The 22,043-nt window shown below is 39.9% G+C and overlaps 1 protein-coding gene across 1 annotated transcript in view; it reads right to left on the bottom strand.

The window, feature by feature from the left end:
- PIGU (phosphatidylinositol glycan anchor biosynthesis class U) overlaps window positions 1–22,043 on the bottom strand; it is a 112,687-nt gene that overhangs the window by 41,139 nt on the left and 49,505 nt on the right. Inside the window, exon 7 of the mRNA XM_032605132.1 lies at window positions 13,158–13,255. Coding sequence (XP_032461023.1) covers window positions 13,158–13,255 — 98 coding nt within the window. The remainder of the gene's footprint in view (window positions 1–13,157; window positions 13,256–22,043) is intronic.

Below are 22,043 nucleotides of genomic sequence, written 5' to 3'. Positions count from 1 at the left end.
TACATTAACTATTTCACAGCAAATATTATAAGCTTGATACCAAAATCAATTACTGACACAAATGCAAAAATACTAAGTGAAATATTATCTAATTCAACATCACATGAAAAAGATCATGATAAAGTTGTGTTATGACTAGGTTGGGTTTATTCCAAAAATTCAAGGTTAGTTCAAGATAAGAAAAGCTATTGATATATGTATCACAAAGAACTTAAAGGTAAGAACTCATGTCAGTATCTAGATATATGCAACAACTACTCATAATAAAAATAACAAACAATAAGATAATTCAGTGGAGTAGCAGGGTATAAAACTAACATACAAATAGCCATGGTGATCATTTTGTAATATACAGAAATACTGAATCACTACATTGTGGACCAGGAACTAACATAGTGCTGTAGATCAATTATACTTCAAAAACAAACAAATAAACTCATAGAAAAAGAGATCAGATTTGTGGTTACCAGATGCAGGGGAATTGGATGAAGGTGATCGAAAGGTACAAACTTCCAGTTATAAGATAAATGAGTACTAGGGAAGTAAAGTACATGATAAATATAATTAACACTGCTGGATGTTATATAAGAAAGTTGTTAGAGCAAATCCTAAGAGCTCTCATCACAAGGGAAAATATTTTCTTTTCTTTCTCTTTTATTTTCTATCTATACGAGATGATGATGTTTACTAAACTTATTGTGGTAATTGTTTCATGATGTACGTAGGTCAAATCATTGTACTGTATACCTTAAACATATGGTGCTGTATGTCAATTATATCTCAATAAACCTGGAAAGAAAAAAAAGATACAAACAGCCTTCATATGCACAAATAATAGACAATTATAGGACACGATGGCAGAGAAAACATCAAGGAAAATAAAACTTAGAATTAAATTTAACAGGAAATGTGTAAAACCTATTTAAGAAAAATTTCAAAACACTCCTGAAAGACACTAACACAGACTTGAACAAATGTACAGATATCCCCTGTTGTTGTTTAGGATGATTCAACATCATCAGTTCTCCCTAAATTAATTTATAAATTCAATACAACAATGCAATCCCAATAAAAATGCCAACAAGCTGTTTTATGGAGTTAAACAAGATGATATTAAAGTTTGCATGGAAAAACAAACATGCAAGGATAGCTAGGAAAACAGTGATAAGGAAAAATCATGAAGGGGAGACTAGCCCTATCACACATTAAAATATACTATGAAAGCTGTATAATTAAAATAGTACAATATTGGCACATAGACAGACTAGTAGAATAAAATAGAAAGCCAGCATTAGACCAAAATACTTACAGAAACTTAGTATATGCCAAAGGTGGCATATCAGTGGGGTACAGATGGACTTTTTAATAAATGGTGTCGGGACAACTAGGTAACCATTTGAAAAAAGAAAAAAATTAGATTTATATCTCACACCAATCACAAGAATTAAACTCCAAATGAATTAAGGAGTTTAGTAAAAAATTAGTAATATTTTTTTAATGAAACCATGACGTACTAGGAAAAAACATGGTAAATTCATCTTTAACCTTGATGTAAGGAAAAGTTCAAAATCCAGAAGCAATAAAAATGTAACATTTTACATATTAAAAATACCATAAATAAAATGAGAATATGTGCCCACATATTTGCATACACAAAAACATGTATGCAACTGTTCACAGCAGCATTATTCATAAATAGCAAAAAAGTAGAAACAATCCAAACACCTATCAACTGGTGAATGAATAAATAAAATATAGCATATTCATATAATGGAATATTATTTGGCAATATTATTTGGAATAAAGTACGAAAACATGCTACAACAGGGCTGAACCCTAAAAACATCATGCTAAATGAAGGAAGCCAGTCATAAAAGACCGCATATTGTATGATACCATTCTTATGAAATGTCCGGGATAAGAAAATCTACAAACACAGAAAGCAGAAGAGTGGCTGCCTAGGGCTGGAGGGGGTGTGGGACACGGGGGCAAAACAAATTAGCATAATGGATGGGTATGGGGTTTCTTTTTGGGTGATAAAAATACGCTAGTTTTGATTGTGGTGATGGCTGCAAAACTCTGTAAATAGAGTAAAAATCATTGAATTGTACACTTTAAATTGGTAAATAATATGATATATAAATTATATCTTGATTAAAAAATAAAAGCTGTTAAAAGAAGAACACTATAAAAAGGACAAATGAAAAACTGGAAGAAAATATCTGTAGACAAAGGGTTAATACTCCCCATATTCTTAAAAATTGAGGGAAATAAGACCTAACAAATCCAATAGAAAAATGAGGAGGGTGGGCAATGGACAATTCACAAATATGAAAAAATGTTCAAACTCACTCATATTTAGAAAAATGCAAATTAAAAAAACACTGAGATACCATTTCTCACCAGACTGGCCAAAAATTTTTAATGTGATAACACACTCAGTGAGGTTGTGGGGAAACAGGCACTCTCATATTTTATTGGTGGGAACAGAAAATTTGTACAATCCTTCTGGAGGGAAATTTGAAAAGACCTAACAAACTACATATACACTTAACCTTTGGATCCAGTAATTCTAATACTTCTAGAAATCTGCCTTGAAGATATACCTCTAACAACACGAAAATACATATATACAAGGTGACTCATTGAAGCACTAATTATAATTGCAAAATACTGGAAACAATCTAAATTCTTATACATAGGAGAGAAGTTGAATAAACTATGGTATGTCCACAAAATGGAGTACTAAGCCACTTAAAAAAGAATGAGGAAGACCTCTATGCGTCTATAAGTAGTGATTTCCAGAAAATAATGTTAAGTGTAAAAAAGCAAAGCATAAAAGAGTACCTACAGTATGCTATTCTTCATATAAGAAAGAAGGAGATTGAAGAAAATATACATGTATTGGCTCATTTGTGCAAAAGAAATACAGGAAGGATAAATCAGAAACTAAACAGAACAGTTACTTGGGATGACAAAGAAAGAAGTAGAAAGAAAAGAACAAAATAGCAGGGATGAGGACAGAATACTTCATTTTCACCAATGAGTGCCTACTTCTAACATTCAACTAATCTCACCAATAAAAATCCAATCTGCTTCTGACATTAACTACGCTATAATTAGCAAAGGTGCAGCTCAAGCTATGCAGAGCAGAAGCACCTATGGCAACCACCTGTGGAGTGTGGCCTTTCTGATACAAAGCTGGATGAGCACCATGCAGCATGGATGCTTCATTAAAGTAACTCATTGCCCCTTGAGTTGAGGCTGAAACTAACTGGCACGTGTATAATATCAGATGGTCTATGCAGAAGTATTTTAAGATAAATTATAGACATCATAACTCCATGGTAAAGACTTTAATGAGGGGACTTCCCTGGTGGTCCAGCAGTTAAGACTCCATGCTCCCAATGCAGGTTTGATCCCTGCTCAGGGAACTAGATCCCACATGCCACAACTAAGATCCCGCACGCAGCAACTAAGATCCCGTATGCTGCAACTAAGGCCTTGTGTAGCCAAATAAATAAATAAATATTAAAAAAAAACTTTAAGGAGAATGGGAAGTCAGTCAAAAGAATGGAGAAAACATTACTGTTAACAGATAATGAGGGGAATGGAACCGGATCAACCCTATGGCCGCTCTCTAAGCTTGCACATGTGTAGCTCTACTCTTACTTCTCTTTAAAACTGTGTTGTCCATATATTAGGTTAACCTTAAAAATGCATTCCAATATACATTAGGTGCAGATAAATACTGGTGGGTTTTGTTTTTTTTTTTTTTTGCGGTACGCAGGCCTCTCACTGTTGTGGCTTCTCCCGTTGCGGAGCACAGGCTCAGGACGCGCAGGCTCAGCGGCCATGGCTCACGGGCCTAGCCGCTCCACGGCATGTGGGATCCTCCAGTACCGGGGCACGAACCCGTGTCCCCTGCATCGGCAGGCGGACTCTCAACCACTGCGCCACCAGGGAAGCCCCGATAAATACTGTTTGATTCCATTTATACGAGGTACCTAGAAGAGTCAAATTCATAGTGTCAGAAAGTACATTGGTAGATGTCAGGGGGTGGGGTAGTGGGGAGGAGGAATGGGGAGTTAGTGTTAAATTGGGACAGAGTTTCAGTTTAGAAAGGTGAAAAATTCGGGAGATGGATGATGGTGAGAGTTGCACAACAATGTGAATGTACTTAGTGCCACTGAACTGTACAGTTAAATACGGTTAAAATAGTATGTCTTATATTATGTGACTTTTACCACAATAAAAAAACATTTTAAAGTAAAATAAAATTAAAAACAACAACAACAAAAACTGTGCCGTCCCCTAGCCACATGTGGTTATTTAAATCTAAGTTAATGGGGACTTCCCTGGTGGTGCAGCGGTTAAGAATCACCCTGCCAATGCAGGGGACACGGGTTCGGGCCCTGGTCCGGGAAGATCCCACATGCCACGGAGCAACTAAGCCCGTGCACCACAACTACTGAGCCTGTGCTCTAGAGCCCACGAGCCACAACTACTGAGCCCGCGTGCCACAACTACTGAAGCCCGCATGAAGCGCACCCAGAGCCCGTGCTCCACAGCAAAGAGAAGCCACCGCAACGAGAAGCCTGCACACTGCAACGAGAAGCCTGCACACCGCAACGAAGAGTAGCCCCCGCTCGCCGCAACTAGAGAAAGCCCGCACGCAGCAACGAAGCCCCAACGCAGCTAAACATAAATAAAAGAAATAAAAAATCTAAATGAATGGAAATTAATTAACATTAAAAATTCAGTTCCTCAGTCTCACTAGCACACTGCAAGTATTCAATCACCACATGAGGCTCATGGCTACCGTACTGACAATATACAGGTACAGAACATATCCATCATCACAAAAAGTTCTATTGACAATGCTGCTCTGAAAGAACAAAGTTTTAAGAAAATAGTACATTTCTGGGGATGGAAAATAATTCAACAAAGAGGAGGCAGCCCTAGATACATTTAAAGAGGAAGACACAGGTTCTGAGTTCCCTTCTAGACTTCTACCTGCCTTTGATAATCTTGATCTTCTCTTCTTCCTCAAAAATACTGCCATCTAGTATAGAAGGAAGGGAGGGAGGGAGGGAGGGAGAAAACCATAGCCCAGGGGAGAAACAAACAAACAAAAAACCCCCCAAACCCTTGAAAGCAAAAAGTTTTTGTTTCCCCCTTCCTTCCTACTAAGGACATTTAAAAAGAAATAAGGTGGGAAATGAGACATCCATGAAGAAATGAATCAGGTAGATTGTTCAAAATGGTTCTTCTAGTAGATTCCTGAGCACATACCCAAAATAAGAGAAGCTTTTCAAACTTCGCAGATCCCATTAGCAGCCTCCCAGGTTTGGTTTGCTGCCATGTTCTCAGTGCTTTATTGGACCTGAAGTGTTACTGTTGTTGTTTGAGTAGGAAATGATTCCCCACTGCCGGCAAATCTGTGATTATAAAATGTGTATTAAATTTTAGGTATAATTTTTTTTTTTTTAGGTATAATTTTTAAGACTTGGTCTTGGAGTCAGGTTTGGCTTTGGGTAACAGAGCCCTGAAAATATAATGTAGTATATTTACTGAGCCTACTTATAAAAATTTGCCTCAATTAAAGATTAAGTAATCTTTTAGGACTACTCCTGTTACATAAAGTGAGGCACACCTGAAATTCTTTTATTTTATTTATTTATTATTTTTGGCTGCGTTGGGTCTTCGTTGCTGCATGCGGGCTTTCTCTAGTTACAGTGAGCGGGGGCTATTCTTCATTGCAGCGCACAGGCTTCTATTTGCAGTGGCTTCTCGTTGCAGAGCACGGACTCTAGGTGCGTGGGCTTCAGTAGTTGTAGCACACGGGCTTCAGTAGCTGTGGCTCATGGGCTCTAGAGTGCAGGCTCAGTAGTTGTGGTGCACGGGCTTAGCTCCTCCGCGGCATGTGGGATCTTCCCGGACCAGGGCTTGAACCCTTGTCCCCTGCATTGGCAGGCAGATCCTTAACCAATGCACCACCAGGGAAGCCCCTGAAATTCTTAAGAAGAGAAACTCAGGCAATCCTTTGATGGCTTGTTATTTACAAACCCTAGAGCCAAACTTAATCTAGAGGTCCACATTGCAAATTTCCCAGTGAACAGATTGAGCATTCATTTTACCTACCTGTTCTGCTCAATAGCAAATGTTGACTTAAAATGAAAAGTATGTAAGTAGAAGGGTTGGAAGAATGGTGCCTTAAACATTCAGATCAATTTTTAAAAACTCTTTATTGTAAAAATAAAATACAAAATACATAAAACCACATAAAACATGTTAATCCCATACCCCTAATTTATCCCTCCCCACTTCCCTCTTCCCTTTGGTAACCACAAGTTTGTTTTCTATATCTGGGAGCCTGTTTCTGTTTTGCATATACATTCATTTGTACCAGTTTTTAGATTCCACAGGAGTCTTTGATAGTTTACTTGTTATCTGGTATCACAACGATACAGGATCATCCTGTACATTTCCTGACCTAAAGATAGAATCAGCCATTTCTCTAAGAAACCCTAGTTTCTTTTAATGGGTAAAAATAGTAAGATTACAATCTGAGCTCCAAGGGTAATCACTGATACTGGGTTGGTCATTGTTTCTAGATCTTTTAGTGGATATAAACACAGACACAGTCACACACACACACACACACACACACACACACACACACACACACACACTCTCAAATACCTAAAGGAGCCAGGCAGGTAACAAATGAGTGAAGTGTGATTGAGATGAAGCATAGGGATTGCAGTAAACTGAAGAGGTAAACTAAAGGAGACAGACCTTCCAATTTTTCAAAAGAAGCCAGAAATATAAATTTTTAACATGAATTTTAAAAATATTGACAACTAATAAACACTTAGGTTACATAAACACATCTGTGGGACGGATGTGGTCCACGGGCTATGTGCACGCTCAACCTGAAAAATTAAACCAGTGTGTAGTTGTATCCCAGAAGTCACATTGTTGTTAACACATAAAAATATTTAGAGAAGTAAGAAAATCCTCAGATTGCTTCAGAAAAAGCCAAACTATAATAAGGAAGAGGAGAAATGTATAATTATCTCCCTCCCCCACCAACTCTCTAAAGTACTAGGGAGAAAAGCATTTTCTAAATAGAAACAATTTTCTTTCTAGGACATGGCGCAAAAAGGAAAAAGTCAGTTATCAGAAAAAACTCTCAAAGAGAGTTGAAATCTAACAAAAGTTTTTATATCTAAACTCTTAGAATATCAGAATGAGACCCAGGAGATATATTTTACATGATTAGGTATACTAGAGGCAATAAAACTGGTAAAAAGTTTATTGCAAATGCATGATCAACCCCTTACCCTCATTTTTACCTGTTCTAAAAAGAAAGAGGGACTTCCCTGGTGGTGCAGTGGTTAAGGATCCATCTTCCAATGCAGGAGATTCAGGTTCGATCCCTGGTGGGGCAACTTACCCCGTGTGCCACAACTAGAGAGTCCCCACGTTGCAACTACAGAGCCCACGTGCTCTGGAGCCCAAAAGCCACGAGAGAAGCCTGCGTGCTGCAACAAAGAGCCTGTGCGCCACAACTGAGACCCGATGCAGCCAGAAATAAATAATAAAATAAATAAATAAAAAGAAAGGAAGGTAAGAGCATTGCCACCTCTGCTTTGGCCCCCTCCTGGAAGCAGAAGAGCTAACAAAACGTTGCTGGGGAAAGAAGGAGTAAGATGTGAAAATTCTAAATAAGGCCCCAAAGAAAGCCTGGGGAAGGGCCCAGTTGGCAAGAAAGACCAGGTTGGGTTTGGCTTCTTTAGTGCAAGCTAGTATCATGTGACCTGCTCCAAGCTCCAGAAATATAGAAATCACAGAATTAACTTTTTCAATTCAAAGACGAGAGGTCAGATTAGATTAAAGCAAAAACCATAAGAAGACTCACAAGGTTATTTCACCCTGGTTTCTGTTCTTTCAAAGAAAATAAGGACCTCAAGCCATCTAAGGAATCCCAAGCAAAAGGAAGGAGGGGACTAGAAACTTCCCTGACTGCATGAAACTCCCTCTGCCAGCTTCACAGCTTCAGTCTTGAGGTCCTGTGCACTTGGCGTATCCTTCACTGTAGCCTCTTGGTCCTGTGCACTTTAGGGCTATTGTATTCTGCAGGCTATCAGATCATAACATTTTAAGCTTCTCTCTAATTTGGAAACTAGGCTGTAAGCCAAGGTCAGAGGAAGAGTAAAGTTGGGGGAAGGGACCAGATGGGCTCAAACTACCATTCTCAGAAGTGACTCACCAGGGGGCCAGATGCAGCATCCCGCCTTTGATCATGAAGCCTCTCTGTGTCTCATGTAGGAAAGAGAAAAACAGCTTTGCCTTTGGCACTGATCAGACGTTAGCCTGTCTACCACCTGCCTTTTGTACCCTCTAGAAATAGTACCAGCAGACTGGAAGCAGATTTGTAGCGTCAAAGTGGTAAGTACAAACTAATGTTTACAGTTCCTTTGACTCTAGAAAATGAATTATTTTCTCTTCCCCCTATCACCCCACGTATCTCCCCGCTGGTAACCATGTCCTTTTTATGAACATTTGAATACTAATAACCGTAACTAATATCTACTGAATTTGTATCATACTGTTCTAAATACTTGACATGTATTAACCCTTTGCAGTAGCTACTACTGCATTATCTCCATTTTACAGATGAGGAAACTGAGGCATAGAGCAGTTAAGTAATCACTTCCCAGGGTCACAGAGCTAAGCAGAATCCAAGCCAAGACAACTTCAGGGCCTGTATTTTAATGTCTCTCCTTTTCATTGTAAAATTTTCGAACACACAGAAAAGTTGAAAAAATAATACAATAATCAACCACATGTCTGTCATCTAGATGAAACCATAACACATTGCCATATATGAACTTTTCTGTGTGTATGAATTTTCTACACATCATGACACTTCTTCCCCAAAGACTTCTGCATACAGCTCCTAAAAATAAGGACATACTCCTATATACCATAATACTATTATCACATCCAAGAAGTTAACAATTTCCTATCATCATCTAATATCTAATCTATCTTCAAAATATTCTGAGTACCCGGGCTTCCCTGGTGGCGCAGTGGTTGGGAGTCCGCCTGCTGATGTGGGGGGCGCGGGTTCATGCCCCGGTCTGGGAGGATCCCACGTGCTGCGGAGTGGCTGGGCCCGTGGGCCGTGGCCGCTGAGCCTGCGTGTTCGGAGCCTGTGCTCCGCAGCGGGAAGGGCTGCGGCGGTGAGAGGCCCACATACCGCAAAAAAAAAAAAAAATTCTGAGTACCCCCAAACATCCTTTATAACTGTTTTTTCCAAACCAGAATCCAGTCAAGACTCACCCATTCCAGTCAGTTACTGTCTCTTTAATCTAGAACAGTCCCCTCACTTTTTCTTTTGTATGACAATGATTTTTTGAAGAGAAGCAGACCAGCTGTCTTATAGATTGTCCTATATTTTGGTTATTTATTTCCTCATAGTATCATTTAACTTGTTCTTCTGCTCTTGTACTTCCTAAAAACCAGAAGTCAGATCTAAAGGCTTAATGAAGGTTAACATTCTGGGTAAAAATACTTTGGAGCTGATGTTGTGTACTTTGTACTGCATCATATCATGAAGCATATCATGTCAGGCCGTTCCACCGTTAAGTGATGCTGAGCTAGATTACCTGGTTACGGTGGTGACTGCCAGAGCACTCCTTTGTAAAGATTTACTTTTCCCGTTGCTATTAGCAAATAATTTAGAGGTGGGAGGGGGGTACTATTTTGGCACCATGCAAATGCAAATATTCTGTTCTCCAAAAATCTTTCATCTAATGACTTTAGCGTCCAATGATGATCTTTGCTAGACTTAATAATTTCACTGATGATTTACTATTCTATCCTTCCTTCTACAGTTATAAGCTGGAAATTTTCTGTAAAGAACTTTCCTTCATTAGCTAGGGAAGAACTATAGCTCCTTTGAAAAAGAAAGGGTATGGGACTTCCCTGGTGGCTCAGAGGTTAAGACTCAGCGTTCCCAATGCAGGGAGCCCAGGTTCGAGCCCTGGCCAGGGAACTAGGTCCCACATGCATGCCGTCACTAAGAGTTCGCATGCCACAACTAATGAGCCCGTGTGCCGCAACTAAGGAGTCCGCCTGCAGCAACTAAGACCCGGCACAACCAAATAAATAAATAAAATTTTAAAAATAAATAAATAAAAAATAAAAAGGCTAACTGCTTAGTTCTTTCCATTTAAGTATTGATTTTCAGAGCAAGAAATTGATAAAAATAGCCATATCTAATGATGGCATATGCATTTTTTCTCTCCTTGCCCCTTTTCTGAGCATCACTATGGACACACAGACTCTTATTTACTCGGTGTTTTACAATTACTTGCAGTAATTATTCTTTTGATGCTCAGAATATACTAAATTTAGCCAGTAGAAGCCCCTTGGGGCTGGTTCCATTGTTCTTTTGATATAGTACCATTAGTCTTTAAGACTACTTTGCTTTCCATCTTAAGATGTCCCAGTCAAGCCTGTGCTCTTATGTACATTACATAACCTTTCCTAGAGGGATGTATATGCCTACAGAGGGCTCGGAAAACTGAGAAAAATACAACGGCAAGAGCAGACGTATCACTTCCTTGTGGTTATCAAATCCAATTCAATTTGGGGAATGAAAGGATTTTTAAGACTATCAGGTCTAGCTACCCATGCTGATGCTCACAGCTTTGCTACAACTCCCCAGTATGTGGCAATTCGGTATGTGGCCTAAACACTCTGATCCACAGGGAACTCACCTCACTTGAGGCACCCTATGCTATCCCAGGACCGCCTCATACTGGGCTCCTTGTAGTTCCCACCCATTAGTTCTAGTTTCTTTCCTTGGAGCCTATGGGTCTCTGTGAGAAGCTCACACCTAAAGATAATTTCCTCTTCTGTTCCCTCCCTCATATTTAAACAAATGGGTTTATTTCCTGGATGTGATTGGATTGACTTTCCAAATACACTACCATGACTCACAAGGCCCTACTGCCTTTCAAGTCCACTTCATATACTTATATAAAAATATGTAAATATAGTATGGGCTGGGATTGAAATTTCTACATAAATGGGTCCTGAAGTTCATCTCACTCTTTCCAGTCCTGTTCACCACATATATACGGCTGCCAGCAAAGCCAATTCTACTCCCTAGAATTCTGCATCTAGTCCCTCATCTCTCCATTTTCCCTGACACTGGTCTGGGCCCCCGACCAAGCCCTCTGACTCGATCTAATACAGTGGCCTAACCTTTCCCAACCTCAGCTCCCCCTCACTACACTCCATGACAAAGGCTGCTGCCAGAGCAGTCTTCCTGCAGCACTCCCAGCTCCATAACCTCCAATTGCTTTTTATCTGCAGAGTCTACCGTAGTGTCTAGCATACTGGACTTGGGATGCTCAGTACATATTGGCAGAGGGAGGGACTGAATAAAGTGACTGGTTGAGCTGCTTGATTTCATGACTCAGTTGTGCTGTCCATTGTTGTCAGGAGGAAATTTCCTTGAGTTTTAAACAAAAGCTATTTTACTTAAGGTAGTATTTAGTATTTGGCTTAACAAACAGTTTAAAATTTTTTGGTCAGTTCATGTGTATGAGTAAACATATTTTTATAGTATGTATTTAATAAATAGTTGCACAAAAATTTGGTTGCATGCATTCTTCTTGGTGCTCAGACTTTCTAAAGAATTAACTGTAAATATGAAGCCAGAAAGAAAATACCAACAGCATATTGTTACGTGGGAAAATGTTTGCATTCAACAAGAATCTAAAAAGAAAATCAAAGTAAAATAACTTCACAGTATGATGGTACATCTATTAAATTAGCGATCATAAATTGAATTTGAAAAGCCAGTGCTGGCGACCTGGGAGGAAGTGGTTCACTTCACTTCAGACACTGATGGTGGGCGGCACTGCAAATTGGCTCCCGCTTTCTGGTGAACACTCTGGTCTTGCCTCATGAGAACTATAAAACTTCTCACACCTTTGGATCCAATGATTCAGCTGGAGGAACACACCTTAAGGAAATAACTTAAAAACAAATGTCTATACTATTTGTATTAGTGACAACTAGGGCACATCTCAAATTCCCCAAATAGGAGAAAGATCAAGCTAAACATGTATCATTGTGTACATCAACATCAACACAAAGATACATGAAGTCACTTAAAATGACAGGTACATGGTCTATTTCAATAAATGGAGGTATACACTCAGTTTCAGCAACAGTGTTTATAATTAAGAACAAGGGTTCTGAAAGCAGACATTTCTTGGTTTGAATCCTGGCATTGCCCTCCATACAGCTTTCAAGAAATGTTTCTCTTCTAAGAATGGATTTGGACCATGCAGGACCTGCAAGCAGTTACTTGCTCTTGAGGAGATGTGTGTATTCTTATTTGAGTAGAAAAGACATTAAGGTTAGAGAGCAGGCTCTTGTGTCAGACTACCCAAGCTCACCTCTTGGCAGTCACTTGCTGGCTGTGTGACCTCAGGCAAGTGACTAAACCGCCCTACATTCCAGTTGCAATTCATGTGTCTAATATGGCTAATACTAGATTATTATATGGCTAATAATATAACCTACCCCATAAAGTTCTTCTGAGGTTGAAATGAGAAGATGCCTATAGAGTGTTCAGCATAGTGACTGACATGTAGTATGTTCTCAGTAAATGTCAGCAGTTTGTATTCTTCAATTAAACTACTGATCACCCACTATGGTCCAAACATTGCAAGAGGGGCACCCACTACATTCCATCCATGCAAGAACCTTACGAGGTGAGTGTGGTTACACAAAATAGTTAAATGGGCTCAGAGAAAGATCTGTGAATATTAGGTAAAAAAAGGAGAATGCAAGATGGTTGGTAGATCCCAATTACAAACATGAAAATGAAACGCACTGACACATTTGCAATGATATGTATAATTAGAACGTAATGATCATTAGGTCCACTTTGTTTAAAGTTAGTCAAGTTTCTTTGTGTTTTCAAGTAGAAGCAAGCAAATGTGAACTGGGGACCCAGTCCTATTGCCTTTATTGTGCCTTGCCCTTCTCTCCCCTAAGCAGGGAAAAGGTCATGTATTAAATGTCACCTGAGTGTTGGCTTCTGACCAGCAAGTGCTTACCTGGAGGAGATAGAGGAGTCCTGGGACAAACAAGGTGAGTGGGTAAAGAGACTGGTATGTTGCTAAGGCAAGAAAGATCGCACTGAGGAAGGCACTACCTGTAAAAAGAAATAAATATATGGAATAATCCAGCCACATCAATTAGGATTAGATTCAGCAACTCCCCAAAACAAGAAATTTTCCATAACTGCTCAAATAATCACCTGTCAAATATCTCCTGGTGCATAAGATGCTATGCAAACTCACAGGAGTGGGAGGATCTTGGCTTGATTTCTGATGAAAGGAAACCAAGGAAGTCAAAACCACTTCCTTTAGCAACATGAGATACCACAGGTATATTTCTTGTAAAATTTTCAGATCCAGAAAGATTTTACAAAACTTCAGCCCGAAGATGAATAAAGGAATCAAGTCTGTTAACGTCCATGTCCTATTTAACTTACCAATTGATTAAGCCTACAATTATTGCTTATGTCATTCAGAGCTGTGAAACGTATGCTTTTGTTTGTTGCAACACCCCATCACTATTTTTATAACATCCCTTCCTTATGTACTCTCTTCAGGCCGTATGTTTATTATTTTTTCAAATTAAAATATATTAATTTTTATTAATAATGTCTCTATTCCCTACATAAAATGGACCACTGTAGAATTATTAAACATGATGTTATAAAGAATTTTCAATGACATGGAAAGATGTTTATCACAATCTATTAATTGAAGATCATAAAAGAGATACACACTATAACCCCTTTTTAAAAAAATGAATAAATAAATTTTTAGAAAAACTAAAAGGTGGGAATTCCCTGGCAGTCCAGTGGTTAAGACTCTGCTCTTTCACTGCTGAGGGCCCAGGTTCAATCCCTGGTCGGCGAACTCAGATCCCGCAGATGATGGTGCGGCCAAAAAAAAAAACCTAAACTAAAAGGCTAGGCCACAGATTTCACAGTGTTTTTCTCTGGGTGGTTGGAATTATGGATGATTATTCATTATTGTTTCTCTGTATTTGCTAAACTTCCTATAATAAACATGCTTTGTTTTTGTCATAAGAAAAAAACTGATATCTTGTCTCCCAAGGAGATAGAAATAAAAGCAAAAATAAGCAAGTGGGACCTAATCAAACTTAGAAGCTTTTGCACAGCAAAGGAAAGCAAAACAAAAAGACAACCCATGGACTGGGAGAAAATATTTGCAAACAATGTGACTGACAAGGGATTAATTTCCAAAATATATTGTACGAACAGCTCACACAACTCAATAACAAAAAAACAAACAACCCAATCAAAAAATGGGCAAAAGACCTAAACAGACATTTCTCCAAAGAAGACATACAGATGGCCAATAGGCACATGAAAAGATGCTCAACATCGCTAATTATTAGAGAAATGCAAATCAAAACTACAATGAGGTACCACCTCACACTGGTCAGAAGGGTCATCATTAAAGAGTCTACAAATAACAAATGTTGGAGAGGGTGTGGAGAAAATGGAAGCCTCTTACACTACTGGTGGGAATGTAAGTTGGTACAGCCACTAGAAAACCGTATGTAGGTTCCTTAAAAAACTAAAATCTAGAGTTGCTATATAATCCAGTAATCCCACTCTTGGGCATATATCTGGAGAAAACTGTAATTCAAAAAGATATATGCACCCCATGTTCATAGCAGCACTATTTACAATAGTGTTGCTATGTAATAGTGCCAAGACATGGAAACAACCTAAATGTCCACCAACAGATAAATGGATAAAGAAAATGTGGCATATATACACAATGGAATACTACTCAGCCATAAAAAAGAATGAAATAATGCCATTTGAAGCAACATGGATAGACCAAGAGATTATCATACTAAGTGAAATGAGTCAGAAAGAGAAGGACAAATACCATATGATACCACTTATGTGTGGAATCTAAAATATGACACAACTCACAGACATAGAAAACAAACTTACGGTTACCAAAGGGGAAAGGGGGGTGGCAGAGGGATAAGTTAGGAGTTTGGGATTATCAGACACAAACTACTATACATAAAATAGATAAACAGCAAGGTCCTACTGTATAGTACAGGGAACTATATTCAATATCATGTAGTAAACCATAATGGAAAAGAATATGAAAAAGGATATATACATATGTATAACTGAATCACTTTGCTCTACAGCAGAAACTAATACAACATTGTAAATCAACTACAATTTTAAAAAAACTAGATGGATGTAAGAAAAAAAAATTTTTTTTAAAAAAAACAAGTAGCTATTCCCTTTCAGATGGTTTAAGACAACAGAATACCCTAAAATCAAGGCTAGAGAAACCCAGTTTACAACAGAGATTTTAGAGTGGACCAGAAATCAGTAGAGTTCAATTGATGGTCCAAGGCTGGTATCTATAATGATAATATTTCATCAAGTAACAGTGCTCATGGTCACTCTTATTAGTGTGGGGTCAACTTTTACTGAAAACAATAGACATCTTCTCAATAGTGTTTCATAAAAGAAGGAATTATTCACTCCACGCAGTCTAGGGAATTTTACCCTCTCCCAACCCAGCTCCCGAGACAAACAGAAGCAGATGTTCCATAGGACTTTTTTGCCCATCAAAGTGGTGTATATACAGTGGTTTGACTTAACGATTTTTAGATTTGATGATGGTGCAAAAGCAACATGCATTCAGTAGAAACCATACTTCTAATTTTGAATTTTCATTTTTTTCCCCAAGCTAGCGGTATGCAGTACATATTCTCTCGTGATGCTGGGCAGCTGCAGCCGCAGCTTGCAGTCAGCCACTCGATCACGAGGTTAAACAATTGATACACTTACAACCATTCTGTACCCATATAACTATTCTGTTTTTCACTCTTAGTACAGATTCAATAAATTACACGAAATATTCAGCACTTTATTATAAAATAGGCTTTGTATTAGATGATTTTGCCCAACTGTAGGCTAATGTAAGTGTTCTGGGCACATTTAAGGTAGGCTAGGCTAAGCTAAGCTCTGATGTTCAGTAGGTGAGGTGTATTCAATATAGTTCTAACTTAGGATATTTTCAACCTACAAGGGGTTTACTGGGACAGAACCCCATCATAAGTCAAGGAAGATCTGTACTTGAAACATCTAAGAGCCACCCTGGAAGAGGGAGGGTTATGAATGTGACTACTTCATAGAAGAGTAAGTGGAGAGAAAAGAACTTTGAGTCCTCCATCCCTCAAACCAAGGAAACTCACCAGCTAGAAACAATTCCTGGTTGAAAGAAAGTGGAAGGAAGGCAGAGAAAGGAGGAAGCTGGAAGTAAAAGACCAAGGACAGAACTCCATGGGATGGGCTATTTCATCACGTTGGTTAGTGCCAACATGATGTTCTGTATTCAGGGTACTTGTAAATATGACAGCAGGGACAGATCATGCCCAGCCAAGCTGTGCTAACAGCAGAGGTCCCCACACACCTCGAACCAGAACTAGGTCAACTCTGAGACAGGGAGATGGCAGTGGTGGGAAAGGTGCTATTCTGAGTCCAACAGCTAGGGTGGACTCAGAATTCCTTGACTGGGCCAAAAAGTTGAACAATATTTTGGGGGAAACCAGCAAAGAGAGGGGAAAAGCTGGAAAAACTTTTAAATTTAACACTGTTTTCTACAGAGATTGGTGGTGATGGGAGTGAGAAGAGGCCCATGTGTCTGTTAACAGAGGAAGGATAATGTTCCAGTTCCATCCATTCTTACAAACGTGGTAGAAACAAACACATGACTTTCACCTCTCTCTCCCCCAGGAGACACCAGGGAGTGAAATAAACACAGCCACTTCCTGCCCTAATTGCCTGAGATCAGTAATTACTTGTCTGGAGCAGCTAACCATTTATAAGGTCCAAGAGAGAAGAAACAGCTCCTAGCTAAAAAATGGACTTGTGAGTTTTAGAATACTTGCTCCCAAGATCAGGAAGAAGCAGGCTTCCTTCCTTGAATGAAATCATTAGGAGGGAAAAATCTGTTCCTTCTGCTAGTCTACCAGTAAGTGGCATCAGCATCTGCCCAGACACCTCAGCTATTCAACGCCCCTCCCACTCTCACACGCCTTCCACTAGTCACCATGCCCTGTTGACCCACCTCTGGAACATCCATCACTGCAGTTCTCACTCTCACCGTTTCTCACCAGGAGTTTTCAGCAGCCCCTTCCTTCTCCTCCTCAATGGTCTCCCCGCCTCCCTCCCATCCAATCCATCCTCCACAGATGTGCTGGAAGGATCCTTCTAAAACACAGTTTAAACTACTCACTCTGCCCTTGTGCAAAAGCAGCCACAAACAACATGTAAACAAATGTGCAAGCTGTATGTGAATAAAACTTTACTAAAAAAAAAAAAAAAAGACAGTTTAGATTGATTCAAGCCCCTCTTTAAAGACTTCTTCTGAGGGTTCTATTTCATCTATCAGATTATGTCCAAACTCCAGCAGCAAACAAGACCCTTCACTATCTTGGTCTTATTTATCCAGCTTCATCTCTCACCATCTCCTACACATCCTCTGTCCTCCAGCTACACTGGATCATTCCCCAATTTCTGAAATCATCATGCGTTTTCATTCCTCTGTGTCTGTTATCAGGCTATTCTTAGCTGTCCTTTCCTGCCCTCCTTCTAGTAGAGACCCATCCTTCAGTGACCAGTGAAATGTTATTTCCTCTATGAGGCCTAAGCAGAGAAGCTAATAATAGTAGATTATAGTTAACATTTATTGATCACTTACTAGGTGCCAGGCACCTATCCTCTGTATGTGAAAGCTCTATAGGTGAAGAAACCAAGGCACAGAAACAGAAGGGCTAAGTAACGTATCACATTAAGTAATGGGATCACTGAGCTGATTCTAGTGCCCATTTTCTTAATTCATTCAATGCTCTCATTCAATACTGACACTGTCTTCTAATAATTTGCTAATGTTCCTCTCTCTCCCCATTTGTCTGTGAGTTTCTCAAAGGCAATAAACCTCTCAACTTAGAATCTCTAGCACCTACCAGTGCCTGGCACACATGATGAATGAATGAATGAATATCATTCAGTGATACATGTGAAATCCTTTTTAAAAATCCAAGTAGGAAACCAATGTTCTTTTTTTAAAAATTGAGATATAACTGACACATAACGTTATTTAAGTTTCAGGTGTACACATAATGATTTGCTACGTGTACATCTTGTGAAATGATCACCATCATAACTCTGGTTGAAACCAATGTTCTTGAGGAAGGAAAACTTACGAAGTATAAAACACAGAGTACTTTGTGACAACCTAGACAGGTGGGATAGGGAGGGCAGGAGGGAGGCTCAAGAGGGAGGGGATATGGGGATATATGTATACATATAGCTGATTCACTTTGTTGTACAGCAGAAACTAACACAACATTTTAAAGCAATTATACTCCAATAAAGATATTTTTTAAAATAATTGAAACAAAAAACACAGAGTAATGAAACATGGGCAAAGCACAAGATAAGTCTGACTCTTGAATAAAACAGAGCCTGCAGCATAGCAGTTGAGGACTTGTGGTAGGGAGCCAGCACAGAGAATGTGGAGTAAACTATGGGATGGCTGAGGCCTCTGGTCTGGGGGCAGAAAAGTGGTGCTGCAACAGTCAGGAGCCTGGTGTGTGGGATGCTAGGGCAGGTGTGGATGGGGCACATGTACAGTCTGAGCAAAAGTGAGGGGGAGGCACACAAGAGACTCAGACAGGGCTGACACGTTTTTTTAAAAAACTAGAAGAGGCAAGAAGAATGGGTTAGGAAGGCAGGAGGAGGCTATGTGCTTGGGGCAGGGTCAGGGAAGAAAAAAGTAAAAGGTGTCTTCAGATATTTTAGATGAACCATGCAACACGCCAACATTTCTGGAGTGTCTGCCCTATGCCAAGCCGTGCTGGGTGCGGGAGACTGGTGATTCAGACAGTCTCTGTACTCAGGGAGCTCCCAGTAAACAATGACAAAATATGGGAGGAAAGTACAAAGGAAGTATTCGGAGCGCATCAGGGGAAGCTGACAACTGAGTTTTGAACAATGAGTAGATGAGGCCGGCAGTCCAAGGGAAGAGCATGTGCACAGGCAGGAAGGCGAGGGAAAGAATGGTGTGCTGGGGGTGGAGGGGCAGAGACTATAATTAGCTCAACATGGCAAAAACAGAGTTGGAAGGAGTGACTGGAAGAGGGTGAAAAAGGGGCTTTTGTGGATGTTGGTAACATCCCTGTTTCTTAGTGTGAGTGTTGGTTACTCATCATTTTGTGAAAATTCATTGAATTGTACACTAATGATTTGTACACTTTTCTGTTTGTGTTATACTTCAACAAAAAAGTTATAATCTAAAAAGTCTCAGCAAGCAGGTAGGTAGGGGTCACATCGGGGAAGGCTTAGCTTGCACAGTCAATCAAACACATGTCTACAAGCCTAGACATGACATCTCAAATAATGTCTTAAGTGGCAGCCTCATTTGGGCAAGAGCTAGGGCATCCTGCTCATCTAAACAGGAGGAACTATACCAAGAAGACTGTGAATTTTACCAAAAAAAGATATAATCTACCATTTACCTGCTAGAATGGCCCAGATACCCAGTCACTAGATTTCCTGTACAAGCTCTAGTCTTTGGCCTTATCATAAGAATACTAAAGTAAATCCGTCAAATGTATATGTGCACTGGCTACAGTATCAGGGAATTTCATTATCTATCCAATCTAGCTTTGAATATGTCTTCCAACTCTTTTTTGGTGTCAGCATGGCGGCCACAAGCTGGGCAAGACCTGGGGTAACACTCTGCCTCCAGGGACTGCACCCTGAAGTGACTTGGGCCTGGGTGGGTGGCAGAGCTACAGGACAGAGGAGGAATGTAGATGAGGTGGAGCTATGGAAACTGGTTCAAGATAAGGAATTCAAGTAGAATGAGCAGAGACTGGGTCACAGACAGTGACCTGTACCAGAACTGGCAGTAGGACAGACAGGAATGTGGTCAAAAGGGCTGAGGTCTCCCAGGACACTCAGAAGAGGAAGTTGCACTAGGGCCTGAGAGCAAGCAAGACTACTGGGCAGGAGGAGGGGCTAGGGCCTGGCCCAGTGTTCTATACTCCTTGCCAAATGTTCTTTCAACAGCACAGTCATTCTCAGAGTAGTCCATCCACACCAGTGATGATGATGATGACAATTCTCTGAGCACATACTCTGTTCCAGCCACGACTATAAGCATTTTACATGTATTAAGTCATTTAGTCCTTCCAGTAACTCCATGGAGCGGATAAAATTACTATCCTCATTTCACAGATAAGTAAACTGAAGGACAGAGACTTTATTTGCTCAGGGTCACAAAACCAGTGAATGGTGATAGAATTTGAAACCAGACAGTCTCATTCCAGAGCCCCCAATCTGTAACTGCAGCACTATGCTACCTTCTTGATTCTCAATCTATGGCTGTACCATAAAAATCACAACAAGCAGAGCAACTATTTGTGGAGCGGGTTTTGCTAAGGAATCATGCTAAGCATTCTGTGTTTCTCATTTATTCCTCTACTAATCCATGAGGCAGGTCTTATCTCTGGAATCAAACTGAAGCTCTAGAGGCTGTGATTTGCCTGAGGCTACAGCACAGGTAACTAGAACCAGCAGGTTTTGGGTTGATCTGACAAAACCTCAGGCTGCTTCGTCCTAGGGTCCTTGGGCCTTTGGGTCCTCTAAGACCCTCTTCATGGGTAAGGCCTCATTTATCGCAAAGGAACCTCATATAGAAGTGATGGGCTCATCAGAGCTCAGGTTCATTACTCTGCCATGTTCTTCCAAGGCTGGGCTCCAGGAAGAGAACCTCTCATTTTAACTTTCTCCCAGTTTTCTCCAGAAAGCTCAGGAAGGGGCTTCCCTGGTGGCACAGTGCTTAAGAATCTACCTGCCAATGCAGCGGACATGGGTTTGAGCCCCCTGGTCCAGAAAAATCCCACATGTCGCGGAGCAACTAAGCCCATGAGCCACAACTAGAGAGCCTGCGCTCTAGGGCCCACGTGTCACAACTACTGAGCCCATGTGCCAAAACTACTGAAGCCCGCGCACCGCACTTAAGAGTAGTCCCTGCTCATCGTAACTAGAGAAAGCCCGCGCACAGCAACGAAGACCCAACGCAGCCAAAAATAAATAAATTAAATAGATAAATTAAAAAATAAACAAAAAAACCAGAAAGCTCAGGAAGACCCTGTCAATCCTGAGGGATCTTTTATTTTATTTTATACAGCACATTCTTATTAGTTATCTATTTTGTACATATTAGTGTATATATGTCAATCCCAATCTCCTAATTCATCCCACCACCACCTGCTTTCCACCCTTTGTGTCCATACATTTGTTCTCTACATCTGTGTCTCTATTTCTGCCTTGCAAACCGGTTCATCTGTACCATTTTTCTAGGCTCCACATATATGTGTTAATATACGATATTTGTTTTTCTCTTTCTGACTTACTTCACTCTGAATGACAGTCTGTAAGTCCATCTACATCTCTACAAATGACCCAATTTTATTCCTTTTTATGGCAATATACCATTGTATATATGTACCACATCTTCTTTATCCATTCATCTGTCGATGGGCATTTAAGTTGCTTCCATGACTTGCCTATTGTAAATAGTGCTGCAATGAACATTGGGGTGCATGTGTCTTTTTGAATTATATTTTTCTCTGGGTATATGCCCAGTAGTAGGATTGCTGGGTCATATGGTAATTCTGTTTTTAGTTTTTTAAGGAACCTCCATACTGTATCAATTTACATTCCCACCAAGAGTGCAAGGGGGTTCCCTTTTCTCCACACCCTCTCCAGCATTTGTCGTTTGTAGATTTTCTGATGATGCCCATTCTAACTGGTGTGAGGTGATACCTCATTGTAGCTTTGATTTGCA

This window comes from Phocoena sinus, chromosome 15 (assembly GCF_008692025.1).
Source record: "Phocoena sinus isolate mPhoSin1 chromosome 15, mPhoSin1.pri, whole genome shotgun sequence".
NCBI classification, from domain to species: domain Eukaryota; kingdom Metazoa; phylum Chordata; class Mammalia; order Artiodactyla; family Phocoenidae; genus Phocoena; species Phocoena sinus.
This window is presented reverse-complemented; position numbering and strand designations above follow the sequence as displayed.